This window comes from Phyllobates terribilis, unplaced genomic scaffold, assembly GCF_046119375.1.
Source record: "Phyllobates terribilis strain yellow unplaced genomic scaffold, ASM4611937v1 Scaffold_8__6_contigs__length_399053987, whole genome shotgun sequence".
NCBI lineage: Eukaryota > Metazoa > Chordata > Amphibia > Anura > Dendrobatidae > Phyllobates > Phyllobates terribilis.
In genome coordinates, this window is record NW_027362768.1 from 338,388,890 (window position 1) to 338,414,805 (window position 25,916).

At 48.0% G+C, this 25,916-nt stretch overlaps 1 protein-coding gene across 1 annotated transcript in view; it reads right to left on the reverse strand.

The window, feature by feature from the left end:
* ADAMTS9 (ADAM metallopeptidase with thrombospondin type 1 motif 9) overlaps window positions 1–25,916 on the reverse strand; it is a 276,312-nt gene that overhangs the window by 3,943 nt on the left and 246,453 nt on the right. Inside the window, exons 31-39 of the mRNA XM_073644685.1 lie at window positions 9,017–9,187; window positions 8,049–8,243; window positions 7,709–7,841; window positions 6,203–6,297; window positions 6,004–6,098; window positions 4,531–4,664; window positions 1,597–1,688; window positions 850–954; window positions 587–682 (exon numbers count right to left, since the gene is read on the reverse strand). Of these exons, the coding sequence (XP_073500786.1) occupies window positions 593–682; window positions 850–954; window positions 1,597–1,688; window positions 4,531–4,664; window positions 6,004–6,098; window positions 6,203–6,297; window positions 7,709–7,841; window positions 8,049–8,243; window positions 9,017–9,187 (1,110 nt within the window). The 3' untranslated portion in view covers window positions 587–592. The remainder of the gene's footprint in view (window positions 1–586; window positions 683–849; window positions 955–1,596; window positions 1,689–4,530; window positions 4,665–6,003; window positions 6,099–6,202; window positions 6,298–7,708; window positions 7,842–8,048; window positions 8,244–9,016; window positions 9,188–25,916) is intronic.

Genomic DNA, 25,916 nt, shown 5'->3' on the forward strand with positions numbered 1-25,916 from the left:
CCACCACAGACATCATATTCTAGAGAGCTCTGCCAATGGCCTTCAGGCTGATATCTCATGTGTATGGCCTATTTAAAGGGGTATTCCCATTTTGTGCATGAATGGCATATCCACAAAAATATGCCATAGATTTATTATAGACATGGGTCCCTCTAATGGTACCCGCACCGATCATGAGGACAGGGCCGTGTCATGCTCTGCTGTCAGCTGTCACCTACAAATAAATGGTAATTACGACCACCTCTCCAATGATGGCAGTGACCGTCATGGCCTGTTTTGGAGACAGATGAGGGTCCCATTGGTGGGATTCACATCCTCTATAGATTTAGGGCATATCCTGTAGATATACCATAAATGTACTAGACATACTACTAAGTAACGTGCAATTGATGAGTACCAGAATTATAGTTAGGCTTTGCTTCACTTTGGGCAAATATTCAGTTTTTTGCCCTAGTCCTGTATCTATATGCCCTGGCCATGGCAGAGTGGCTTGTTGGTGTCACCAACAAAATGAAGTCTTGGGGAGTCTTATTCCAACTTGAAATAAAGGGCATTTTCGCAGTCTCTTCCCACTCCCCATCCTTACCAGTTTCTACACCAGCTGAACACGGAGGCCGGTAGCGGAGGACGGAATACATTTTCCACAATAACCACCACATTTCCCTGTGACTTTGGTTCCATCCTGAAATTTAAAGACAATAATATATCGTTATAATAGGATTTTACCTGCAGCTGTCGCTAAAATCCGCATCACAATCTCAGATAACAGCATACATTCATCCTGTCCTGTGTGATTGGTGCGTTACAGTCGCTAAATCATATAAAACATAGTAAAACGTGGGGTCTTACGGGTGATTTGGCTATTTCCGTCACTGCGTAGGTGCCTTGTGACATCCATTTAGTTGTTTCTGATACAGAAAGACCAGTTCCTTTAAGGTTGATGCTAAAACGACCCTATGGGAAAAATAATAAGATGTATCAGATGTGATACTAAAATTACAACACCCTCAGACCCTCCTTGTCTGAAAAGAACCAGACATACAGGACGTGGGGGATATCTTAGGTGAGGAGTGCAGCGCTTACAAGCTCTTTGCAATAGAGATTGTAAGAGCTGCTCCAAAGCTGGGCGGATTGCCGGATCCCACCAGCTTCAGTGTCCCGAGAGCCTGGGGAGTGGGGTACTCCTAAAGCGCAACCCTTTAAAAGGACTGAACCCACCGATTTTGATGAGACTCCAATTAGTATGGATCATCACTTTTCACCCCAACTCTCCCCCAAGAGCAGATGTCAGCAGAAAGAGGAGTCGGACATGTTTGATTTCTCTTCGTCTCACAAGAGAACGGCCGTTACCAGACGGTTTTGGCGGGCTGCGTGTGCATGTAATGTTTAGATGGAGGGAGCAAAAGTGGACTGCAGACCCTAGAAGACCCCACTATGCTGGATCACCTACAGTACCCCTCTGCACGGACAACACATACTCCTCTTATGCTCCATCATGCCAATATAATAAAGCGAATGTAACACTGACTCCTGTCTACTCTGGACACAGTACGATTAGGAAATGTGCGCTTTGTCCTCCTGACTATGGTTTCTTACCTGCGGGCACTTTGCCGCACTGTAACAGTCCCCTGCTGTGGCGAATGGAACGGGTCGTCCATCAAGAGTACGTGCAAACTGCAGATCCGTGGCTGCGGAGAGGGAAAGCACAGATCGATTCGACATGTGTAGCGGCTGAAAAGTGATAATGACAGGATGACTGAACGCAGAGGATGGAGAGATATTCTGCGGCGGATCTGTCACACAGATACTATGGGATGAGAGGCTAATGACGGCTTTATTCATGTAACTGGAGCAACTGCCCCCGGGGTGAGGAAAATGTTTTGGTGGTGATATGGACGACTTCTCTGAATGTGGTGGATTGCTTTCTTCCCTTTGTGTCTGAACTAGATGTTCATCACTACAGATCCATCTACTGCCCCAGTATTTGTCCTGCTGTGCTGCCCCACCTGCTGCCCATCTGCTGCGCTGCCCCACCTGCTGGGCATCTGCTGTACTGCCCCACCTGCTGAGCATCTGCTGTGCTGCCCCACCTGCTGCGCATCTGCAGTGCTGCCCCACCTGCTGCGCATCTGCTGTGCTGCCCCACCTGCTGCGCATCTGCTGTGCTGCCCCACCTGCTGCGCATCTGCTGTGCTGCCCCACCTGCTGCGCATCTGCTGTGCTGCCCCACCTGCTGAGCATCTGCTGTGCTGCTCCACCTGCAGCGCATCTGCTGTGCTGCCCCACCTGCTGAACTGCCCCACCTGCAGCGCATCTGCTGTGCTGCCCCACCTGCTGCGCATCTGCTGTGCTGCCCCACCTGCTGCGCATCTGCTGTACTACCCCACCTGCTGCGCATCTGCTGTGCTGCCTCACCTGCTGCGCATCTGCTGTGCTGCCCCACCTGCTGCGCATCTGCTGTGCTGCCCCACCTGCTGCCCACCTGCTGTACTGCCCCACCTCTTGCGCATCTGCTGTGCTGCCCCACCTGCTGCGCATCTGCTGTGCTGCCCCACCTGCTTGGCATCTGCTGTACTGCCCCACCTGCTGAGCATCTGCTGTGCTGCCCCACCTGCTGCGCATCTGCTGTGCTGCCCCACCTGCTGAACTGCCCCACCTGCTGCGCATCTGCTGTGCTGCCCCCCCTGCTGTGCATCTGCTGTGCTGCCCCACCTGCTGGGCATCTGCTGTGCTGCCCCACCTGCTGCGCATCTGCTGTGCTGCCCCACCTGCTGAACTGCCCCACCTGCTGCCCATCTGCTGTACTGCCCCACCTCTTGCGCATCTGCTGTGCTGCCCCACCTGCTGCGCATCTGCTGTGCTGCCCCACCTGCTTGGCATCTGCTGTACTGCCCCACCTGCTGAGCATCTGCTGTGCTGCCCCACCTGCTGCGCATCTGCTGTGCTGCCCCACCTGCTGAACTGCCCCACCTGCTGCGCATCTGCTGTGCTGCCCCCCCTGCTGTGCATCTGCTGTGCTGCCCCACCTGCTGGGCATCTGCTGTACTGCCACACCTGCTGAGCATCTGCTGTGCAGCCCCACCTGCTGCGCATCTGCTGAACTGCCCCACCTGCTGCGCATCTGCTGTGCTAACCCACCTGCTGAGCATCTGCTGTGCTTCCCCACCTGCTGCGCATCTGCTGTGCTGCCCCACCTGCTGAACTGCCCCACCTGCAGCGCATCTGCTGTGCTGCCCCACCTGCTGCGCATCTGCTGTGCTGCCCCACCTGCTGAACTGCCCCACCTGCAGCGCATCTGCTGTGCTGCCCCACCTGCTGTTCATCTGTAGTGCTGCCCCACCTGCTGCGCATCTGCTGTGCTGCCCCACCTGCTGCGCATCTGCTGTACTACCCCACCTGCTGCGCATCTGCTGTGCTGCCCCACCTGCTGCGCATCTGCTGTGCTGCCCCACCTGCTGCGCATCTGCTATGCTGCCCCACCTGCTGCCCATCTGCTGTACTGCCCCACCTCTTGCGCATCTGCTGTGCTGCCCCACCTGCTGCGCATCTGCTGTGCTGCCCCACCTGCTTGGCATCTGCTGTACTGCCCCACCTGCTGAGCATCTGCTGTGCTGCCCCACCTGCTGCGCATCTGCTGTGCTGCCCCACCTGCTGAACTGCCCCACCTGCTGAGCATCTGCTGTGCAGCCCCACCTGCTGCGCATCTGCTGTGCTGCCCCACCTGCTGCGCATCTGCTGTGCTGCCCCACCTGCTGCGCATCTGCTGTGCTGCCCCACCTGCTGGGCATCTGCTGTACTGCCCCACCTGCTGAGTATCTGCTGTGCTGCCCCACCTGCTGCGCATCTGCTGTGCTGCCCCACCTGCTGCGCATCTGCTATGCTGCCCCACCTGCTGCCCATCTGCTGTGCTGCCCCACCTGCTGCCCATCTGCTGTGCTGCCCCACCTGCTGCGCATCTGCTGTGCTGCCCCACCTGCTGCGCATCTGCTGTGCTGCCCCACCTGCTGCCCATCTGCTGTGCTGCCCCACCTGCTGCGCATCTGCTGTGCTGCCCCACCTGCTGCGCCTGCTCTGATGCCTATTATTATAGGTGCTGAGCTGACCCCTAATCCTGTGCTTGTTTCCCCTGGTGCCCCTGTATATTATAGATGTTGCTACTGTTCCCCGATAATGTGCCCGCTGTGCTGCTCCAGTAGCTGCTACTACCTCTGCTACCATTGCGACCTCATTCTGTACCTCGGAGCTTCCAGCGGAGCCACCTAATACTGTGTCTGATGCCCCTCGGGCTCCACTAATAGGTATTTTGTGCCTCCACCCTCATATCTGCTGCTCGCAGTAAAGGTCTTGCTGCAGCCCCCAATCTTGTGTCTGCCCTGTAGTTCCTCTCCTGTTTTGTTCCCATAGGTCCCACCTAACATTGTCACAGTCCCAGGTACCATCTAATATCATACCTGCGGTACCCCCTTGCTCTGTGCCTGCAGCCCCTCATGTAGTGCCCCCGCCATTACATTGTACATTACATGCACTCACTTATAACTTGTAAAGTCGCCAGATCCAGCCTCACTTTACTGAAGGTGGAAAAGCCGGCGGCCGTGTAGTCTCTCCTACATGGGCAGTCTTCTCTCCTGCTCCCATTATACGGACATTCTGTGGGGTTCTGTAATCTGCAAAAAAAACCCAAAAATACCGTTTATATGAAGCTGGGCATAAAGCTTATATACGACCACCCCATATATATGCATATTATGATTAGCAGAGCCAGCGTTAGGGTGGGGCAAATTGGGCATGTGCCCAGGGCCCCCACTCCCTCAGGAGACCCCAGCCAGTGGCGTGCCTCTATTAGTGTCAGACCACGCGGCCGTTGTGGGGCCTGTGAGTAAGGGGGGCCCGATGGAGGTGTTTATATCAGGAGTTCATTGAAGACTAAAGAATACGGGTACCTGGGTACAGGGAACAGTACAAGGATTTCCTCAAAGCAACAAATCAGAGGCAGGTATGTAAGGATTGGAAACGGGTCTGGGATACAGGCGGATATTTACCAAGAGGACCACATTTGCCAGGACTGGCCCACTTTACTGGACACAATCCCCAGCGGGCTGTCCGGCCTGAAAAACTCTGTCTGCTAATGGGTGGTTGCACACAGTTTGGGGGCTTTCTTGGGTACGATTGGGGGCACAACTTGCCAATATAATTGGTGGTAAGTTCCCCAGTGTGGTCTGCATGCATCGCAGCACTGCAGCCACTCAGTGCGCTCAGTGCTGTCAGTGTCAACTTCAGCATTGAGCTAATCGGTTAGCTGCAGCGCCATCAACGTGATGTCAGCGCTGCAGACAATGACAGATATCAGAAGCAGCGGTGAAGACTCAATGCTGGACCCAGAGAGGATGAGTAAAGCACAACTTGAAAAAACTAGAAATCCCTTTAAGGCCTTATTCAGACACCTGTTTTTCATGTACAAGGTCTGTGTTTTTCAGGGGTAGAACACGTAACAATTATACTTTATGGAGCTGTTCACACATCCAGTGAGATATGTCTGTTTTTGATCCCAGTCATGGATTAAAATCACCCCAGCAAGTTTTTGCTTCCTGATGTTACCCCCGAGATGTTCGTTTATAATATTAATGAGTCGGAGAAGACTTTTTTTTCGCATTCGAAAAAATCACTGATGGTAAAAACGGACCAAGCACTGATGAAAAATGGGCTCTTTTTATTTTTTTTTCATGTACCAAAAAAAATAAATGGACGTCTGAATGAGGCCTGATAAATTTTGCGCAAATCTCTCCAACTATGGAGGTAGTCACTAGTGTAAAGAAACATGGAGTCAGTGACTGTGGGTATGTCATGGCGGGTGGGGATGTGGCTCCATCTGTGTCTTATTCTTCTTATTAGTTCTGTGAATTGTTGAAGATATAAAATATAATTCCCCATCCGGAAACAAAAAACGCCAAGATCCCAACTCCCCGGTATGTCGGTGCGGCACACAATACAATATGTCAATCCCACCTGTATCCGAACACCTCGGAGTAATTTTCTGCCTCATCACTTATGAGAGTCACATACTCCTTAGGGCTGTCTGACTGCATCCCGGAACAATAAACCTGAAAGAAAACCAATCGTTATTGGTGTGAGCGCGCCCGCGGCCGTCTATAAATAATGGAAAACATAGAACATCATGAAATGCGCTGCTGATAGATGAAGTCACCTTTATTATTTTTTCTTGCACGGTTATATAGTGTTCGCCGTCTTCGCTGATGCTCCGGAGTCTTTTCACTTCTTGACAACTTTGTGGTAAATCGCCTAAAAAATAGATGAATTGTTTTATTCTAGGGATCCTATAAAATGAATGGTGTAAAGAGATCGTACGAGAACAGAAAAACGTGGCTGCTGTCTTAGGCCCCCTTCACACTTCAGTGTTTCCGGTACGTGTGGTGACAGTTTTCACACGTACTGGAGACACTTATACACGTAGACCCATTCAAATCTATGGGGCTGCGCACATGTCCACATGTTCACACAGACCGTATGTCCGTATGACCCACAAGAAAAGCCAAGTGGTCCCTCTTATTTTTATTAACCAGCTAAGGAAAAGCAGACAGCTATGAGCTGGTCTAATTAGGCTGGAAAGGGTCCAATAACCATGGAGCTTCCCAGTCTATTAATATCAGCTCACAACTGTCTGCTTTGCCTTTGCTGGTTATTAAAAATGGGGGACCCATAAAAAAATGACCAGCAAGGACTAAGCAGACAGCTGTGACCTTATATTAATAGGCTGGGAAGGTCCCTGGATATTTGTCCCTTCCCAGCCTAATAAAACCAGTCCTCAGCAGCTGAGAGCTGGTCTTCCCAGCCTACTAACATTTTGGGAATATTCCCTTTCGGACATCCGATTTCCATATACCCTATTAGGGAATAGACTTCATAAAACTGACTCTATGGCCCAAATCAGACAGTGATCAGCAGCTCCTACTATGGCAGTCTTAAAGGGGTTGTCCAGGACAGAGATATTGATGACATATCCTATTGATATCAGATTGGTATTGGATAGGTCATTAATACCCAAATATTGAACAACCCCTTTAAGGCAAGTAGCCATGTTTTAGCTACATTTCCTTCAATAGGTTGCAAGACTTGTTAAACCGTCAAACTGGCTCCACTAGATGGCAGTAGTGAGCTATCTTTTCTCTTGGATGAGAGAAAATTTGCATATATTTTTTCCCAGAGAGCATTGTGTGACCTATCAGTCTCCCTGGTGGTCTCCACTATAATGCCTTATAATGCCACAGTTCTGCAGCTCAGCTCCCATTCTGTGCTGCAGTAGCCCAGAATGGCCACTAGACTGAGTACAGGGCTGCAGTGTTCTGGCTCCATACACTGAGGTCTTCCGGCAGCCACAGGACTTAGTAACCCCTGATCATTGGGGTGAAGGGTGTTGAACCTCCACTGACAAGCTATTGATGGTCAGAATAGGTCATCAGTTTCTCAGTCCTGGACTCTAGGACCATGTACAGTTTATATGATGGCTGCTTTTTGGTATTTGAGATACTCTATATTCAATCTTTTTCATGCAGAGCTATAGATGATAGAAAAATTCAATTGTGTCACCACTAGGTGGAACTGTCTGCATAGAGTCATATATTAAACTCGAGAGCTCCCCCTAGTGGTAGCTCCAGACAATCAGTGGACCGCTCTGTGAATGAGATCTGCTTACAGTCGTGAGGGTTGTAGCACGGCCTCTTCTCCTCTGGTCTGGTGTCCATCGGGCACATGTTGCTGGGCATGTCATCGTTGGTTAAGCACTGCACGGAGCGCTGCACAAATCCAGCTCCGCAGGTAACAGAGCACTGCGGACAGAACAGGACAGGGGGTAAGAATTAGTGGAACACCATGTATCATGGATATCTGCGCCTCGTGCCAATATGGATGCCAGCAGGCCACAAAGAGAAAAGTTTTGGCAGCGGCTTGGTGTTTGCCAACTTTTACCCCTCTTTACAAGGACCCCGTGGCATCCATGCGCTCTTGTCCTCACCCCAGCGGTGTATTGTACTTACCTTGCCCCAGTTGCCGACCCTCCATGAAGCCATAACGGGGCATTCTCCTAAAAAGCAGCTCTGCACATTGTTCGGTTGGGTTCCCGGGCAGTTGGCAGAACTCTGGTAGCCGTACTCGTAATGATCCTTGGCCGAATACACTTCGCTGCACGACACGAGCCTCTGCCGGTAGCCCGTCCCGCATGTCACCGAACACTGGGAAAGCAAAAGGTTTTCCATCAACCAGAGATAGAAGAAGAAAAATCAGGACTGTCGACACACTTGCATTTCCCCATAAAATTACAGTTTCCTCAGTTACTCTTCCTGGAAATGAACAACTTGCCCTTTATTAATTAGATGTGTCCGTAAATAGTCTTGCCACCATCCAATCAATACCGTGTAGAGACCCACAGAAGCAATGGTAACACCCAGTTGTCAATTTATTCATACATTTCCAGGAGGAATAAGAGAGGGACAACACAACTTAAGAGTTCAGGGTGCTTTAAACTAATTATTTTATGGGGAATACAAGCAATTACTAGGACTGAACGAATTGATCTCCTAAAATTCTGTGTAAATCATATGATGCTGCCATGGAATTAAAGGGAACCTGTGACATTAAACATGGCGTCAGGATGTTATAGAGCAGGAGAAGCTGAGCAGATTGGTATAGATATCTGTAAGAAAAGAGTTAATGTAACTAGTAATTCAGGCATTTAACTCTCATTCTGAGCTTAGGAGTCCAGTGGGAGGTCCTTGTCAGTGATTGGCAGCTTTAACTGTCAGTCACTAAGTAGCCCCGCCTACTGGACTCCTAGCACCATGAGAAGCAAGTTTAAATGCAAGAATTAATAGTCAGACTATTTTTTCCCCCACAGACATATATATATCGATCCGTTCAGCTCCTCCTGCTCTGTAACATGCTGCCCACAGACTGGACGTCATGTTGAAGGCGATAGGTTCCCTTTAAGTGATGCCGCTGCTAGTACCTGAGACCACTCCCCGGTTATCCAGATGTATTCACAAGACTGTAGGTTGCAGCTATCCACGTCAGATGGCCGGTTGGTATCATCACAATGTAAGGCCGGGACTTCTTTCTTTTCTTCATTGGTGCAGTACACTTTTCGGTAGCGGAATCCTTCATCGCAAGTTTTGCTGCACTGCAAAAAAATAATAATTGTGGAGCTCAAAATTACTACTAAATGATTATGTGATAGAGACCAAGGGGAGTTATTCCTGTAAAAAAAAAAAGAAAAGAAAAATATGCTCATGACAATTCATACAAAATCCACAAGGGGGCGCCAGAGCGAACAGGACAATGCATAATGTATGTTGTGGAATAATGCATGAAATAAATTCCAGGGATGTATCACTTACTAGACTGTGTTTTGCTGTTTCAGTAAAATCAGTGTTTTATCAGCAAGGGATTATCACTAGAAGACTAGTTGTCTTGTGCTGAGTAGTCCCTCTGCTCTATGTTTTATCCTGCCTTCACCACTGATTAGCATCTTTCTGCCTATGCACAGAGTATACAGAAAGCTGCCAATCAGAGGTGTGGGCGGGGTTATACAGAGCTCATTATTCTGAGCTCCGCTACATCTACAATAGAGAAACCAGTGATTGTATCAAAATGACAGAAAGCAAGCCCAGTAAGTGACACATCGCTGGAATCGGGGTCTCAGCCCCTACATCATGCTGCTCTCAGATTATATAGCAAAAAACAGCTGACAGATTCCCTTTAACTGAGAATCTGTCAGTGAGTTCATTCTGAGACCGACCACATCAAAGTTGAAAGTGCCTCGAAGCAAAGAGTCTGTTAAAGGCAAACGCTACAAAATGTGTAATGAAACCCAATGGCAAAAAATGATTTTGAGCACCAAAAACATGCAATTAAAATAATCTCCAAAGGTGGATGAGCCTTTTAATACTGGTCCTAGTGAAGATGGACGCCTAGAAATAAGATGACAGATAGAGGGCAGAGGAGCCGATTGTAGGACTGGCGGAAGGCAGACAGCTATGGGGAAGGCAGAGGAGAAATGCTTTTTTTTTAACCCCTTCTGAGCAGATTCGATTTGCAGTAAATGTATTTGATGTGAATCAAATTTCAGAGCCTAGGTGGGAGAGTGTGATTGTATTCCACTACATCCACAGGTATAAGATACTATGGTGTCCTGCAGATCCACCTCTGTCCACCGTGTGTCACTGTTGCACCGCCCTGACATTGGATTGATCTACCTGTATCACTTGCAATGAATTCCATATGTGCGGCAGTAAAATGCATATAACTATTTTACGGAGCCATTATCCACGCTTGTACTCTATTATACAACGGAAATTTCTTACCATCCAAAACTTCATTGACAGCGTGAACGACTCTCCCCCCCCACTTGTCGCCAATTAGAAGCAGAACACTGTATTCTAATGTAGCTATCTTCCCATAATAAATCAAACCATTATGTCATCTGGCTGCGCAGGAAAATACTAAAGGCGAATGCAACACTTTCAAAACTTACAGAAAAGGTAGGATCATCTGATATATGTCCACATATATACTTGAAAGCAGGAACGTAAACAGGGGTTGCAATCGCACCCGGGCCCTGGAGATTACAGGGACGCCAAAGTGTTCCTCTGCTCCATAGAAAAAGACTATTCAAAAACAGTGATATTGGTCGCCCCCTTGAGGATTTTGCAGTGGGTGACGGTCCTACAAGCTTCAAGTTACTCCGCTGCTTGTAGAAAATCATTGTCTTGCTGTCCTCCCCCCTCACAAGGTGAAACTGCTTTCGGTGGTGAATATTTCATTCTAATATGTCCAGATTATTTGCTTTGTAATTTGCAATACATTGTTTTTTTTCCCCAGCATTCTGCCAGCACTACAGGTACAGGGACTTTCTTTCCCTCTTTTCCAAACATGTACTGCTCCTGTCATTTTTCAGCATTCTGCCAGCACTACAGCTGCAGGAACCTTCCCTCTATTCCAAGCATACATTGTCCAGTGGCTTCCCTGCCTGTATGTAGTTTGACAGGAGAGCAGAAGTGGAAAGACTAAGACCTGCCCCCGCTTGCTAAAGATGGAGTAGTAGTCATTGAATGGCATGTTGGAGTGATTTTTTGGGTGTAAGATAACATAATATTTAAATATTTTTACCAAATCAGCTCTAGTGCCTAATAAAGTCGAGTGCTGACCGCTGCGGTGACATCACCTTGGACATAATGTCATCACTTCCGTCCCTATGACATATTGTGACTATGGATGTTATATTAGCTCATATGGATGGAAATGGGCAGACATCATCATCCCAGTCCCCATTGGGGCTCACAATCTATATTCCCTATCAGTATGTCTTTGGAGTGCAAATCTGTCCCACTAGTGGGAACGCATCATCCAAGCATCAGATTATTAATTCCATAGGTCTGCGCCCGGCTTTAGGTATTTTAGTTATACATACAGCTGTGCAGTTCACGGTATTGACCACTAGATGGCAAACTCTGCTTTTTGTTTTAGTGATAGCAGAAATAAATGAGCTCCTTAGGGGGATGCAGAACGTTGCTAGAAGTCTATAGATCACGAATGCAAGCTGGTTTAATGACAAGATGTTAAAACACACAAAAAAAAGACCCAATGACAGCAAAGTCAGCCTTTCCAGAAATAAAGTCGACGCTCTCTAAGCTGCTAAGTGATATAGAGGGAAGACTGTGCGCTAATAAATGAGATAAGCAGCCACCGGTCCTGAAGACACGTCAGCAACGACTACGGTTATGATTAATATTCGATGCACCGTCTGATCTAGGAATATGTGAGACCCTTACATTTAATAAACCTCATGTGTCTGCCACGTCCAATCTGCGTAGGATGGGTGCTGGCATTAGATGCCCGTTCCTACAGGTTGGTAGGGAGATTGGCCTTTTGTGTCTGAGCAGCTGCACAAGTCTGAGATCACCGTGTGCAATGCCAAATGTCAGCGGTATGGAGAGAAGCACCCCACGGTCTGATGGTTACATCTGGATTGGGCAGATGCCAGGGGAATACTTAGTGGGCAAATGCACCGTACCAACTGCAAACTTTGGGGAAGGTGTAATAAAGGTCTGGGGGCGTTTATCTCGACTTGGCACTTTGCATGGCATATATCAGCAAGCAGTTTGAGCTCCTCAATACCAAGTGTGTCTTTGGCACCAGTCCTACCATTTATTACAATGATCAGGGGCGCGTATATCATTGGTGCAGCCGCACAGGGGTCCAAGAGGTAAGCGGCCCCTTCCTACGAAAAAGCAGCAAGGAGCAGAACTATTGGACTGCAAAGAGTCCATATAATGTTCTTGCACAGGGGTCCACCACTGAAACTGGTGTCTACTTATTGGCCTTTTTGCCCCCCCCCCCCCCTCCCGTCCCCTCCAGCACCAGGGGCTGTGAGCAACTGCTATATCTGCTGGGACCCCCATCAGTCAGGAGAATAAAGATAAAGCTAAGGAGACCCATCAGAGTTTACTTAAAGCAGATTTGTCAAGATACAAATTTCATGCATTATTAAAAACATCTTTTAGACCTGATTAGACTGAAGTACTTACCCTTAAAACAATGTCAGAATAGCTAGATAATCCTGATATTAAAATGTTCATTTTAATACCAAACTAAAAAAAACGGATTATATAGCCATGTTCACGTGGATTTCCAAAGTAAGAACACTGGCCTCATCAGGTGTAAGAGATCTATATAATCCATTTGTATTGGGAAATTTGGAGACAGATGCTCTTTAGCTCTGTGGTACACCATTAAAGGGTTATTCCTGTGTTCTTTTATGGGTAAAATTACAAAGTTCTTGTACAATCAAACAACTTTGCAAATTACTTGTCATTAAAAATCCTCTTTATTCTCAAGAATGGAGTTATTTTTAATTTTATAGTTTACTGCTCGTTGTCTAGGTTTCTGCTGAGTGGATGAAAGTGGGCAGTGCTTACAAGCTCTTTCCACTAGAGCTTGTAAGCACTGCTCTGAAGCTGGCCGGGGATTTTCAAGTGTTCTATTTTCCTGCAGTGCCACCACAGGGGAAAAAAAGTAATGCATGGTGGCTGTTGAAATAAATAGACTTCCAAGGATGCTGGGTTCTCCACAGCGTCACCCACTTTTTGTAGTTGCTGTCCACCCTGGCTAAAACCCCCTAAAACTTATGTCGGCCACACCTGCCAATATCGATGGGTTCAGCCGACACTCTAATGTGTATGGGGGCGCCGGCCATCTGATTGTTGGAGGAGATGTCTATCAGGCATGACTGATTGTGGACTGCCGATCGCTTTGTTCTTCCTGAGATAAACTGTCGGCAGAGATATCTGTTGGTGACTTTCTCAAAGAGAACACAGGAGCACTTGTAAAAAAGAGAGCTCCTGTGTATAGGAGAGACGTCCAAGATGGCAGTCAGACAAACGATCGGTCAAAGCTTAATTCGGAAGACAGCCATCTAATGTTTATGGGTTCTTAAAGAGGTTGTCCGACGTTGGGGTACAAGTTTGCAGTCATCTGTGCACTGTGAGGATTCTCCTGTGTCGGCGCTAGGAGAGGGCAGTCATGGACTGCAAGTATGCGACATGCATACTCCTAGCCACATTCCGACTAGACGTGTCCAACCTAGATAAAGTCTAGTCAGCACATCACTGCATGTATTCAAATTGCATATTTGCGGTGGTCTCGCACCCGCCTGCTCCTGACGCCAGCACTGGAGAATCCTGACAGTACGCAGTGAGCGCGCTGTGAGGTTTCACAAGTCGGCAGTCACCTAGAGTGACTGCAGACTTGTACCCTAAGACTGGACAACCCATTTAAGGCCCTAAACACACTAGATAGCTGTCTTCCAAAGTAAGCTTTGGCCAAACATTCGTCTGACAGCCATCTTGGACATGTCTCCCATACATGGGAGCGCTCGTTTGGCCAAGCGTTCCTGTGTTCTCTATAAGAAAATCACCAACAGAAATCCAGACAACCCTTTAAAGGGTCCTAAGCTAAGAATTTCGTAGTCGGGTACACTATTATTATTATTATTTATTATTATAGCGCCATGAATTCCATGACGCTTTACATGTGAAAAAAGGGGTATACATAGCAAACAAGAAGTACAATAATTTGAACAAAAACAAGTCGCCAAATGGTACAGAAGGAGAGAGGACCCTGCCCGCGAGGGCTCACAATCTACAGGGGATGGGTGAGGATACAGTAGGTGAGGGTAGAGCTGGTCGTGCAGCGGTATGGTGGAGCGGTGGTCACTGCAGGTTGTAGGCTTGTCGGAAGAGGTGGGTCTTCAGGTTCCTTTTGAAGATTTCCACGGTAGGTGAGAGTCTGATGTGTTGGGGGTAGAGACTTCCAGAGTAGGGGGATGCACGGGAGAAATCTTGTATGCGATTGTGGGAAGAGGAGATAAGAGGGGAGTAGAGCAGGAGATCTTGTGAGGATCGGAGGTTGTGTGCAGGTAAGTACCGGGAGACTAGGTCACAGATGTATGGAGGAGAAAGGTTGTGGATGGCTTTGTATGCCATGGTTAGGATTTTGAACTGGAGTCTCTGGGCAATGGGGAGCCAGTGAAGGGATTGACAGAGGGGGGAGGCTGGGGAATAGCAGGGGGACAGGTGGATTAGTCGGGCAGCAGAGTTTAGGATAGATTGGAGGGGTGCGAGAGTGGTAGAAGGGAGGCCACAGAGCAGGAGATTGCCGTAGTCGAGGCGGGAGATGATGAGAGCATGTACTAGTGTTTTTGCGGATTCATGGTTGAGGAATGTGCGGATCCGGGAGATATTTTTTAGTTGGAGTCGGCAGGAAGTGGAAAGGGCTTGGATATGAGGTTTGAAGGAGAGATCAAAATCAAGGGTTACCCTAAGGCAGCGAGCTTGCAGGACTGGGGAGAGTGGACAGTCATTGACTTTGATAGATAGGTCAGTTGGCGGGGTTGAGTGAGATGGTGGAAAGATAATGAATTCAGTTTTATCCATGTTAAGTTTTAGAAATCTAGCAGAGAAGAAGGATGAAATAGCGGACAGACATTGTGGGATTTTGGTTAGTAGGGAGGAGATATCGGGTCCAGAGAGGTAGATCTGTGTGTCATCAGCATAGAGGTGATACTGAAAGCCATGAGACTCTATGAGCTGTCCCAGGCCAAAGGTGTAGATGGAGAAGAGCAGGAGCCCTAGGACTGAACCTTGGGAGACACCGACAAATAGGGGGCGAGATGAGGAGGTGGTGTGTGGTGGGGTTCTAGAATTGAACCTTGGGGGACACCAACAGATAGGGGGCGAGATGAGGAAGTGGTGTGTGAGTGGGAGACACTGAATGTCCAGTCTGTTAGGTATGAGGAGATCCGAGATAGGGCCAAGTCTGTGATGACGAGAGATGAGAGAGTCTGTAGTAAGAGTGAATGGTCCACTGTGTCAAAAGCAGAAGACGGGTCCAGGAGGAGGAGTACAGAGTAGTGTCACTTGGATTTGGCGGTCAGTAGGTCGTTGGTGACTTTAGTCAGGGCAGTTTCAGTGGAGTGATGCGGTCGGAAGCCAGATTGTAAGTGGTCAAAGAGGGAGCAGGAGGAGAGGTGGGAGGACAGTTCAAAATGGACTTGTTGTTCCAGTAATTTTGAGGCAAAGGGGAGAAGTGAGATGGGACGATAGCTAGACAGAGAGGATGGGTCAAGGGAGGGCTTTTTGAGGATGGATGTGATCGAGGCATGTTTGAAGCTTGAGGGGAAGACGCCAGTTGTTAGTGACACATTGAAGAGGTGGGTTAGGGTTGGGATGAAGACTGCGGTGAGGTTTGGGATGAGGTGGGACGGGATTGGGTCAAGTTCACAGGTGGTGAGATGTGTCTTGGAGAGTAAAGAGGAAAGCTGATCTTCCGTGATAGCGGAAAAGCTGGTTTTGGAGGCGGAGAGTCGAGTAGTTATGAGAAGGGGCTGTGGGGACTTATGGCCAGAGCTTTGCCTTATGTTGTCAATCTTCTGCTTAAAGAATGAGGCAAAATCTTTAGCTGAAATGAGTGGGGATGGAGGGGGAGCAGGGGGACAGAGGAGAGAATTGAAAGTACTGAATATCTGTTTAGGGTTGTGAGATAGGGAGGATATGAGCGATGAGAAGTAGGTTTGTTTTGCTGCAGTGACTGTGGACTTGAAAGTAGTGAAGGACTGTTTGAATGTGATGAAGTGCTCGTTGGAGTGGGACCTTTTCCATCTCCGTTCAGCAACTCTGGAAGTCCATCTCAGGTCTTTAGTCAGGCTGGTGTGCCAGGGTTGCCTGTTGATTGTGCAAGCTTTGGTATGTGTGAGGGGGGAGACCGAATTGAGAGCTGCAGCTGTTATGGTGTTATATAAAGCAGCAGCATCTGCATCGTGTAAGGAACTTATTTATGTCTGTAAGAGGGAGGAGGGATTCAGAGAGTGAGTGTAGGTCAAGGTGTTTGAGATTTCTGCGAGGGTATGCAAGTTTGTGGATGGGGGATTGCAGACCTGGAGAGGAGAGGGAAGAGAATGTGAGTAAGTTGTGGTCAGAAAGAGGGAGAGGTGAGTTAGAGAGGTTAGATAGGGAACAGAGGTGGGTGAAGATGAGGTCCAGTGCGTGGCCATCTTTGTGAGTGGCTGCGGAAGACCATTGAGCGAGGCCAAAGGAGGAAGTGAGGGATAGGAGCTTAGAGACAGCTGAGAGGGAAGTGTCAATGGGGATGTTGAAGTCACCCATGATGATAGTGGGGATGTCAGCGTAAATGGAGTAGTCAGGTGGTGAAGTGGTCTAAGAAGGTGGTGGCTGGCCCTGAGGGGCGGTAAATGACAGCCAGTTGGAGGTTGGAGGGGGAGTAGGTGCGCACACAGTGCACTTCAAAAGAGGGGAAGGTAACGCAGGGTGGCAATGGGATATGTGAGAAGGAGCAGTTGTCTGACAGGAGAAAGCCAACTCCTCCACCATGCTTGCTGCTGGGGCGGGGTGTGTGGAGAGGTGGAATCCGGCATACGAAAGTGCAGCTGGAGAGGCTGTGTCAGAGGGGGTGAGACAGGTTTCGGTGATGCCGAGGAAGGAAAGATTGAATACAACAGATTCTATGGGGCACCAAACCCCATAAACTAATAAATACAAAGAAGTGTGAGCAAAAAATGGGGTCATTAAACTCATGTACATAGGGGTCTGCTTGAAACTCGAAACTGAAATCCTAAACTACAGGACACTGGAGGCTGGATCACAAAACCACTGCATATTTTTTGGGGAAAAGTTGTGAACCAGGAATAATTATTGATAGTTTTAGTAACACTTTAACAGAGCTGAAACAATAGGGCACAGTACATTATTGTCTGAATAAGCCTCTTACTATTTTGCTTACAAACCAGAGACACCGATCACAGATGGATCCGCCAAGCTCTTAGCTAAAGGCGCAGCGTCAAAGTTATTCAGGGATGTTTGTGTCCAAAAAGGAGAAATGTCTATGTATTACCCTGTCCAAAGTGGGTGGTCCGACTCCTACCCTTTTTGGGGGAGTTCTCAGGTGTGATTCTGTCCCTTTTTTTTTGGCAACACCAACATCCCCCAATATGACCCTCAGCTACCAAGTATCTTTCAAATCTGTAGTATTGATTTCAACATATCAAGAACTAAATAAAAAAAAGTTTCTGCCACTAGAGTAGTGGTTGTCCACCTTTTTTAAACCTAAATGCATGTATTTGGGGCTAAAATAATTTTTGCAGTTCAGTTTCATTAAACATCTTGCACCGTTTGGCTCTTTTGTTTTCCTGCACATTCAGCTTTGATGTGATCTGTGGTCATATATCAGCTGAGAAGAGCTCAGAGAAAGACAGATAAAAGGGTACCGTATATAAACGCTCCCACTGGGAAATGAGAGCTCACTGATGGATTTTCCCTTAACTCATTTTGCAGCCAGCAATAGACAGAGGCAATTGAAGGCGAAAGGTGCAACATTGTTAATGAAAACCAATTGCTAAAATTATTACATGTATTTAAGTAAAAAAAAAATGTCCCTAAAGGTGGACAACCCCTTTAAGAGGTTACTGCATACAGGGTTATAATGGAGCACCATGGAAAGTGTATACATAAATTTAACTCCTGAGCTCCATCTAGTGGCAACTGCAGGATACTGATTTTTTTTTCTGCGTATATTTGATGGAAATCAATGGATTTGGAACGTTCCAATAGCAAAAAGGAGATCCAAATTTTGTACCTATTGTAATAAAAACAATTGGACGTTTATTTCTTTGCTCTAGGAGATGAATTTTGTAAGCGATGTGTATGCGACACTAGGATTCTCCAGAAGTATCAGCATCGGAAGCTCACTGCTCAGTGACACTTTGGTCTCAGGCTATTGGCTTTATGTCTCGGAGTGAATTACATGGATGTCATTTGGAATAAGTAGAATAAAACTACTGCATAAACATTACGGATCCTCTGATTTAGTGCGGAGCATCTGAGCACAAACACACGGCGCGCGCAGCACAGAGTGTACCGACAGCACGTCTAAGATATTACTGGAAGTTTGTGGGAATTAATCACTGACTTTTAGGATCTATGGAAGATCGTCTGGAAGCCACAGCTCAAATCCTTCTCCGTTACATGTTACATTATGCATTGAAAAAAAGGATTGTTTTAACCATTTCAAAGAGGTTGTCTGGAATTTTAAAGGAGTACCCCAACAGTAGGAAGTGTTATAAAAGAAAAATAATTTTAACTCATTACTGGCGGGTGAGAAATGTTTTTTTTTTACAAATGGGTCTATGAGAGTTGAAGTGTACATGTGTGATCACTGCTCCACTCATTTCTATGGATCTATGGAGCTGAAGTGTACATGTGTGACCACCGATCCATTCACTTCTATGGATCTACGGAGCTGAAGTGTTCATGTGTGATCACCGATCCATTCACTTCTATGGATTTACAGAGCAGACCTGTACATGTGTGACCATCGATCCATTCACTTCTATGGATCCACGGAGCTGAAGTGTACATGTGCGATCACCGATCCATTCACTTCTATGGATTTACAGAGCTGAAGTGTACATGTGTGATAACCGCTCCATTCACTTCTATGGATTTACAGAGCTGAAGTGTACATGTGTGACCACCGATTCATTCAATTCTATGGAGCTACGGAGCTCAAGTGTACATGTTTGACCACCGATCCATTCACTTCTATGGAGCTACGGAGCTGAAGTGTACGTGTGTGAGCACCGCTCCATTCACTTCTACGGATTTACAGAGCTGAAATGTACATGTGTGATCAGGGGTGGATTAAGAGTAGCAAGGGCTCCGGGCAGTTTAGAAGGCGCGGCCCCCCCCCCACACACACACACCTGATGTATCACGTGACATGTCACATGATCCCCTGTGATAGATCATGTGATAGTTCACGTGAAATTAATTTGGCACAATATTAATTATAATATTTTTTTTTAGGCTGTGTGCCCACTATGCGTTTTTTAAGCGTTTCCGCAGCGGCAATTCCGCTGCAGAAACGCTTAAAAAACGCTTGGTAGAAGGTCTGCCATGTTCCACAATGATAATCTGCATGTGCTGTGCACATGCTGCGGAAATTTCCACTGCGGATTATCATTGCGGAAAAATCCGCAGCACTACCAATTATTTTGCGGAATCGCGGCGTTTTCGCCGCCATTGACTTGCATTGGAACACATGTAATCCGCATCACTGCATCTGTACATGCAGAATCCATGCTTTTCAATGTGTGGATGGTACCCGGGTGTGGAGGACAGGAGACTCTCCTCCGGACTCGGGTACAATAGAACCTGTGAAAAAATAAAAAAATAAAAAATAAATATTATACTTACCTTCTGATGGCCCCCGCTGTCTTTATCCGATGCGTCCTGGCTTGCCGGCAGCTCGCGATGGTCTGAAAAGGACCTGCCATGACGTCATTTAGTCATGTAACGGGTCACGCGACCGCTGACGTCGGCAGGCCATCAGAAGGTAAGTATATATTTTTTATTTTTTACCATTCTTTTACGTTCACACTATATAAATCCATGCTGGTTGCATGGATTTATATAGTGTGACCAAGTTGTCAAGCACTTTCCAAGTGATGCTAAAATCGCTTGTCAACCCGCATGCGGAAATGCAAGTGAAGAACGCTTCACATCCGCATGTCCCTGGCAGGAAAAACGCATGTACAATCCGCATGTACAATCCGCATGTACAATCCACATGCGTTTTTTCTGCCAGGGAGATGCAGAAACGCTCAAAAAAAATCAGGAGCATTTCTGCATCGTGGGCACATAGCCTTACATTAATTGTATGACTCAATATTGAGCACACGTAGCCATCTATACACAGCGGGAGGCTGCACAGTGCCATCTATACACAGCAGGAGGCCGCACGGCGCCATCTATACACAGCAGGAGGCCGAAGGTAGCCATCTATACACAGCGGCAGGCCGCACGGCGCCATCTATACACGGCGGGAGGCAGCATGGCACCATCTATACACAGCAGGAGGCCGCACAGTGCCATCTATACACAGCAGGAGGCTGCACGGTGCCATCTATACACAGCAGGAGGCCGCACAGTGCCATCTATACACAGCAGGAGGCCGCACTGCGCCATCTATACACAGCGGGAGGCTGCACAGTGCCATCTATACACAGCAGGAGGCCGCACGGCGCCATCTATACACAGCGGTAGGCCGCACGTAGCCATCTATACACAGCGGGAGGCCGCACGGCGCCATCTATACACGGCGGGAGGCAGCATGGCACCATCTATACACAGCAGGAGGCCGCACAGTGCCATCTATACACAGCAGGAGGCTGCACGGTGCCATCTATACACAGCAGGAGGCCGCACGTCGCCCCCCCAGAGACAGCAGGAGGCTGCACGGTGCCATCTATACACAGCAGGAGGCCGCACGGTGCCATCTATACACAGCGGGAGGCCGCATGGCGCCATCTATACACAGCGGGAGGCCGAAGGTAGCCATCTATACACAGCGGGAGGCCGCACTGCGCCATCTATACACAGCAGGAGGCCGCACTGCGCCACCTATACACAGCGGGAGGCCGCACTGCGCCATCTATACACAGCAGGAGGCCGCACCGTGCCATCTATACACAGCAGGAGGCCGCACTGCGCCATCTATACACAGCAGGAGGCCGCACTGCGCCATCTATACACAGCAGGAGGCCGCACTGCGCCATCTATACACAGCAGGAGGCCGCACTGCGCCATCTATACACAGCAGGATCCGCACTGCGCCAACTATACACAGCAGGAGGCAGCACTGCGCCATCTATACACAGCAGGAGGCCGCACTGCGCCATCTATACACAGCAGGATCCACACGGCGCCATCTATATACAGCAGGGGGCCGCATGGCGCCATCTATACACAGTAGGAGGACGCACAGTGCCATCTATACACAGCGGGAGGCCGCACGGCGCCATCTATACACAGTGGGAGGCCGCACGGTGCCATCTATACACAGCGGGAGGCCGCACGGCGCCATCTATACTCAGCAGGAGGCCGCACGCAGTCACGCACACACAAACATATACAGACATATACATACATGCATAAACACATTTGAAACACAAAAATACATATAAACAGACATCACACAATGATATCTGCCTGCACACACACACACAGACTCACCATCCCCCAGCTCGGCTCCAGTCCTCCTGCTCTTCTCCGGTGCAGCACTGCAGGCCGGGCGCGCACTGCGTGACGTCACAGCTAGGAGACACGGCCGCGCACAGGGCCGTGTCTCCTAGCAGTGACGCGGCGGGCCAGCACAGGGAAGTTAACTGCTGCAGTGTTGGCCCATCTGAAGAAGAAGTAGCGGCCGTGCGCCGCTGCTGGGGGAGCGTTCCAGGGGCCCCCCTGTCACTGTCTGCCGATATGCACATATAATGATGGCAATCTGGCCATAGACCCCCCGGGCCCCCTGGAGGCTCGGGGCCCCGGGCGGTAGCCCAGGTTGCCCGCATTATAATCCGCCTATGTGTGTGACCACCGGTCCATTCACTTCTATGGATCTACGGAGCTGAAGTGTACATGTGTAATCTCTGATGCATTCACTTCTATGGATCTACGTAGCTGAAATGTACATGTGTGATCAGCGCTCCATTCACTTCTATGGATTTACAAGCTGAAGTGTACATGTGTGATCACCGCTCCATTCACTTCTATGGAGATGAAGTGTACATGTGTGATCACCGTTCCATTCACTTCTATGGATCTACGGAGCTGAAGTATACATGTGTAATCTCTGATGCATTCACTTCTATGGATCTACGGAGCGGAAATGTACATGTGTGATCACCGCTCCATTCACTTCTATGGATTTACAGAGCTGAAGTGTACGTGTGATCACCGCTCCATTCACTTCTATGGAGCTGAAGTGTACATGTGTGATCACCGTTCCATTCACTTCTATGGATCTACGGAGCTGAAGTGTACATATGTGAGCACCACTCCATTCACTTCTACGGATTTGCAGAGCTGAAATGTACATGTGTGACCGCCGATCCATTCACTTCTATGGATCTACGGAGCTGAAGTGTACATGTGTAATCTCTGATACATTCACTTCTATGGATCTACGGAGCTGAAATGTACATGGGTGATCACCGCTCCATTCACTTCTATGGATTTACAGAGCTGAAGTGTACGTGTGATCACCGCTCCATTCACTTCTATGGAGCTGAAGTGTACATGTGTGATCTCTGCTCCATTCATTTCTATGGATCTACAGAGCTGAAGTGTACATGTGTGAGCACCGCTCCATTCACTTCTATGAATTTACGGAGCTGAAGTGTACATGTGTGACCACTGATCCATTCACTTCTATGGATCTTATGGAGCTGAAGTGTACATGTGTGACCACCGATCCATTCACTTCTACGGATTTATTGAGCTGAAATGTACATGTGTGATCACCGCTCCATTCACTTCTATGGAGCTGAAGTGTACATGTGTGATCTCTGCTCCATTCATTTCTATGGATCTACAGAGCTGAAGTGTACATGTGTGAGCACCGCTCCATTCACTTCTATGAATTTACGGAGCTGAAGTGTACATGTGTGACCACTGATCCATTCACTTCTATGGATCTTATGGAGCTGAAGTGTACATGTGTGACCACCGATCCATTCACTTCTACGGATTTATTGAGCTGAAATGTACATGTGTGATCACCGCTCCATTCACTTCTATGGAGCTGAAGTGTACATGTGTGATCTCTGCTCCATTCACTTCTATGGATCTACAGAGCTGAAGTGTACATGTGTGATCACCGCTCTATTCACTTCTATGAATTTACGAAGCTGAAGTGTACATGTGTGACCACCGATCCATCCACTTCTATGGATCTTATGGAGCTGAAGTGTACATGTGTCACCACCGATCCATTCATTTCTACGGATTTAATGAGCTGAAGTGTACATGTGTGATCACCGCTCCATTCACTTCTATGAATCTACGGAGCTGAAATGTACATGTGTGATCATCACTCCATTCACTTCTATGGATCTACATAGCTGAAGTGCACATGTGTGATCATCACTCCATTCACATCTATGGATCTACGTAGCTGAAGTGCACATGTGTGATCATCACTCCATTCACTTCTATGGATCTATGGAGCGGAAATGTACATGTGTGATCATCACTCCATTCACTTCTATGGATCTACGGAGCTGAAGTGTACATGTGTGATCTCCGCTTCATTCACTTCTACGGATTTATAGAGCTGAAGTGTACATGTGTGATCACTGCTCCATTCACTTCTATGGATCTATGGTGCTGAAGTGTGAATGTGTGATCTCAGCTCCATTCACTTCTATGGATTTACGGAGCTGAAGTGTACATGTGTGATCACCACTCCACAGGGTTGCCATCAGGGGTTCTTCTGCTCACCGGGTCCCAGCGGCAGGATTCTGCCTGTTCAGGAATGTGAACTGTGAAGCTTCACGCACGTCAATAGTTAACAGCCGCCGGCCAATCACAGGCTGGCAGCTGACGTCAGCGCGCACGTTGCTGGTGTATGACGTCTTTGTCATGCGCCAGCGATCGTGTTTCCGGTGATGGGAGTGCCGGGCGCAGCAAGGTAAGAAGAAACTTTTTTTTTAAAACTTTTTAAAGCCGCACCATGGGGGCAGGATGGAGACATGGGGGTCAGGATGGAGACATGGGGGTCAGGATGGAGACATGGGGGTCAGGATGGAGACATGAGGGTCAGGATGGAGACATTGGGGGGCAGCATGGAGACATGGGGGGCAGGATGGAGACATTGGGGGGCAGCATGGAGACATGGGGGGCAGGATGGAGGACATTGGGGGGCAGGATGGAGACATTGGGGGTAGGATGGAGACATTTGGGGCAGGATGGAGACATTGGGGGCAGGATGGAGACATTATTACTGTAGGGGCTAATTAAAGGATATTATTACTGCTGTGATGTATTTTATTTTGGAGGATTTTATTTTCAGTCTCCTTTCCACTGGACCCATGTGACTTAGCGTTGAAATTGAATCTGACATATATTAAGATGGTGAATATTGTTTTAGCGCCACCAATGGGGAAAGGCAGAACTGCAGTTTAAAGAAGTCTCAGTATTTTCATCATTTGCCATGGAATAACAGCTTTCCCAGGCCTGTAAGCCGGTCGCACACTATATGATGTATTATGTGGTTAGCGTCAGCCAAACCATCTTTGCACATTAAATCTCCTTTTACAACAAGTTCATCTACCAGTGCAACATTCTGCGAGCTGCCCCCCTTTTGCTAAGAAACCTATTATTTCCAGGAAGGTGGCCCAAATGGTTGTTTGGCTCATAATCCTGATTTATGGCTAGCTAACAGGACGTTAGGCCATTCTACTCAAAGGGGTCCTGTGAACCGGGAATTTGTTGGCCAGGGGTCCCGGAAAGCATGTGTTACCCAGGTCACCCCCCTGCTGTCAGAGTATGACCCAGCATAACATCGGCTTAGTCCACCTGATGGGGGGCTCGACTCCGTGCTGGCAGATTGCCCGTCCACCGCGGAAGGGTTTCCTTTTTGCAACTACTGTATTAGTAAGGTTATGGCCCCTCTCATAGAAGTCATAGGGGGTCCTCTCTGGTACTAACGCCCTTAATTCTGCCAGTCATTGGGGGTGCAGCTAACGTATTGTATAAAGCGACATAGGTCAATGTGTGGTACAGAGAAGACCCCAAGTTACATCTGATCCCCCGTCTTCTTTCCTTACCTGTTATTATTATTTATTTTAGGCTCCTATGATTACATATAGGGCTGGAATTAGGGGTCTGTGACTGGCTAGTCATTAACTACTGTAGAGGGGGCACAAATGACCTTGATCGTTTATATACCCTGATCTTACACCCCCATCTGTATTTGCTAACTACTGAAAGTGGTTGTGTGGGAGAGTCTGTTTGGCACGCAACGAGCACCTCCAAATTTTTCTACGTTTCCATGCACCTGGAAGGTGAAGCATCCTGGCGTCAGGGGCGAGAGAACTTCTGCATGTACTGAGTTTTTTGGAGTCTCTTGTACCTCCGAGAGATTGGCCATCTCTTCCAGAAGTCCAGGATGTTTAGTTTTATAATCATGAGCCTTTAAAACTCTTTTTTTGTTTGCATAGAAGCATTATTTGAGTATGTACTAATCTGGGCAAAGGTAGTGAGATGGAGAAGGTGAGCTGTGACATCCCCTATGTGAATGGTGGATCCTGTGTTATCTACTGTCTGTAGAGGTGTTATCAGGCATTGTACAGGAGGGGGAGGTGAGCAGTGAAACCACCTATCGTGAATGGTAGATCCTGTGTATCTAATGTGTATACTGGTGTTATCTTTTATTGTAATCCAGTCTTTGATGATAATGAGACTGCTGAAAAGTCATCTTTACAGAACAGGAAGCAAAGT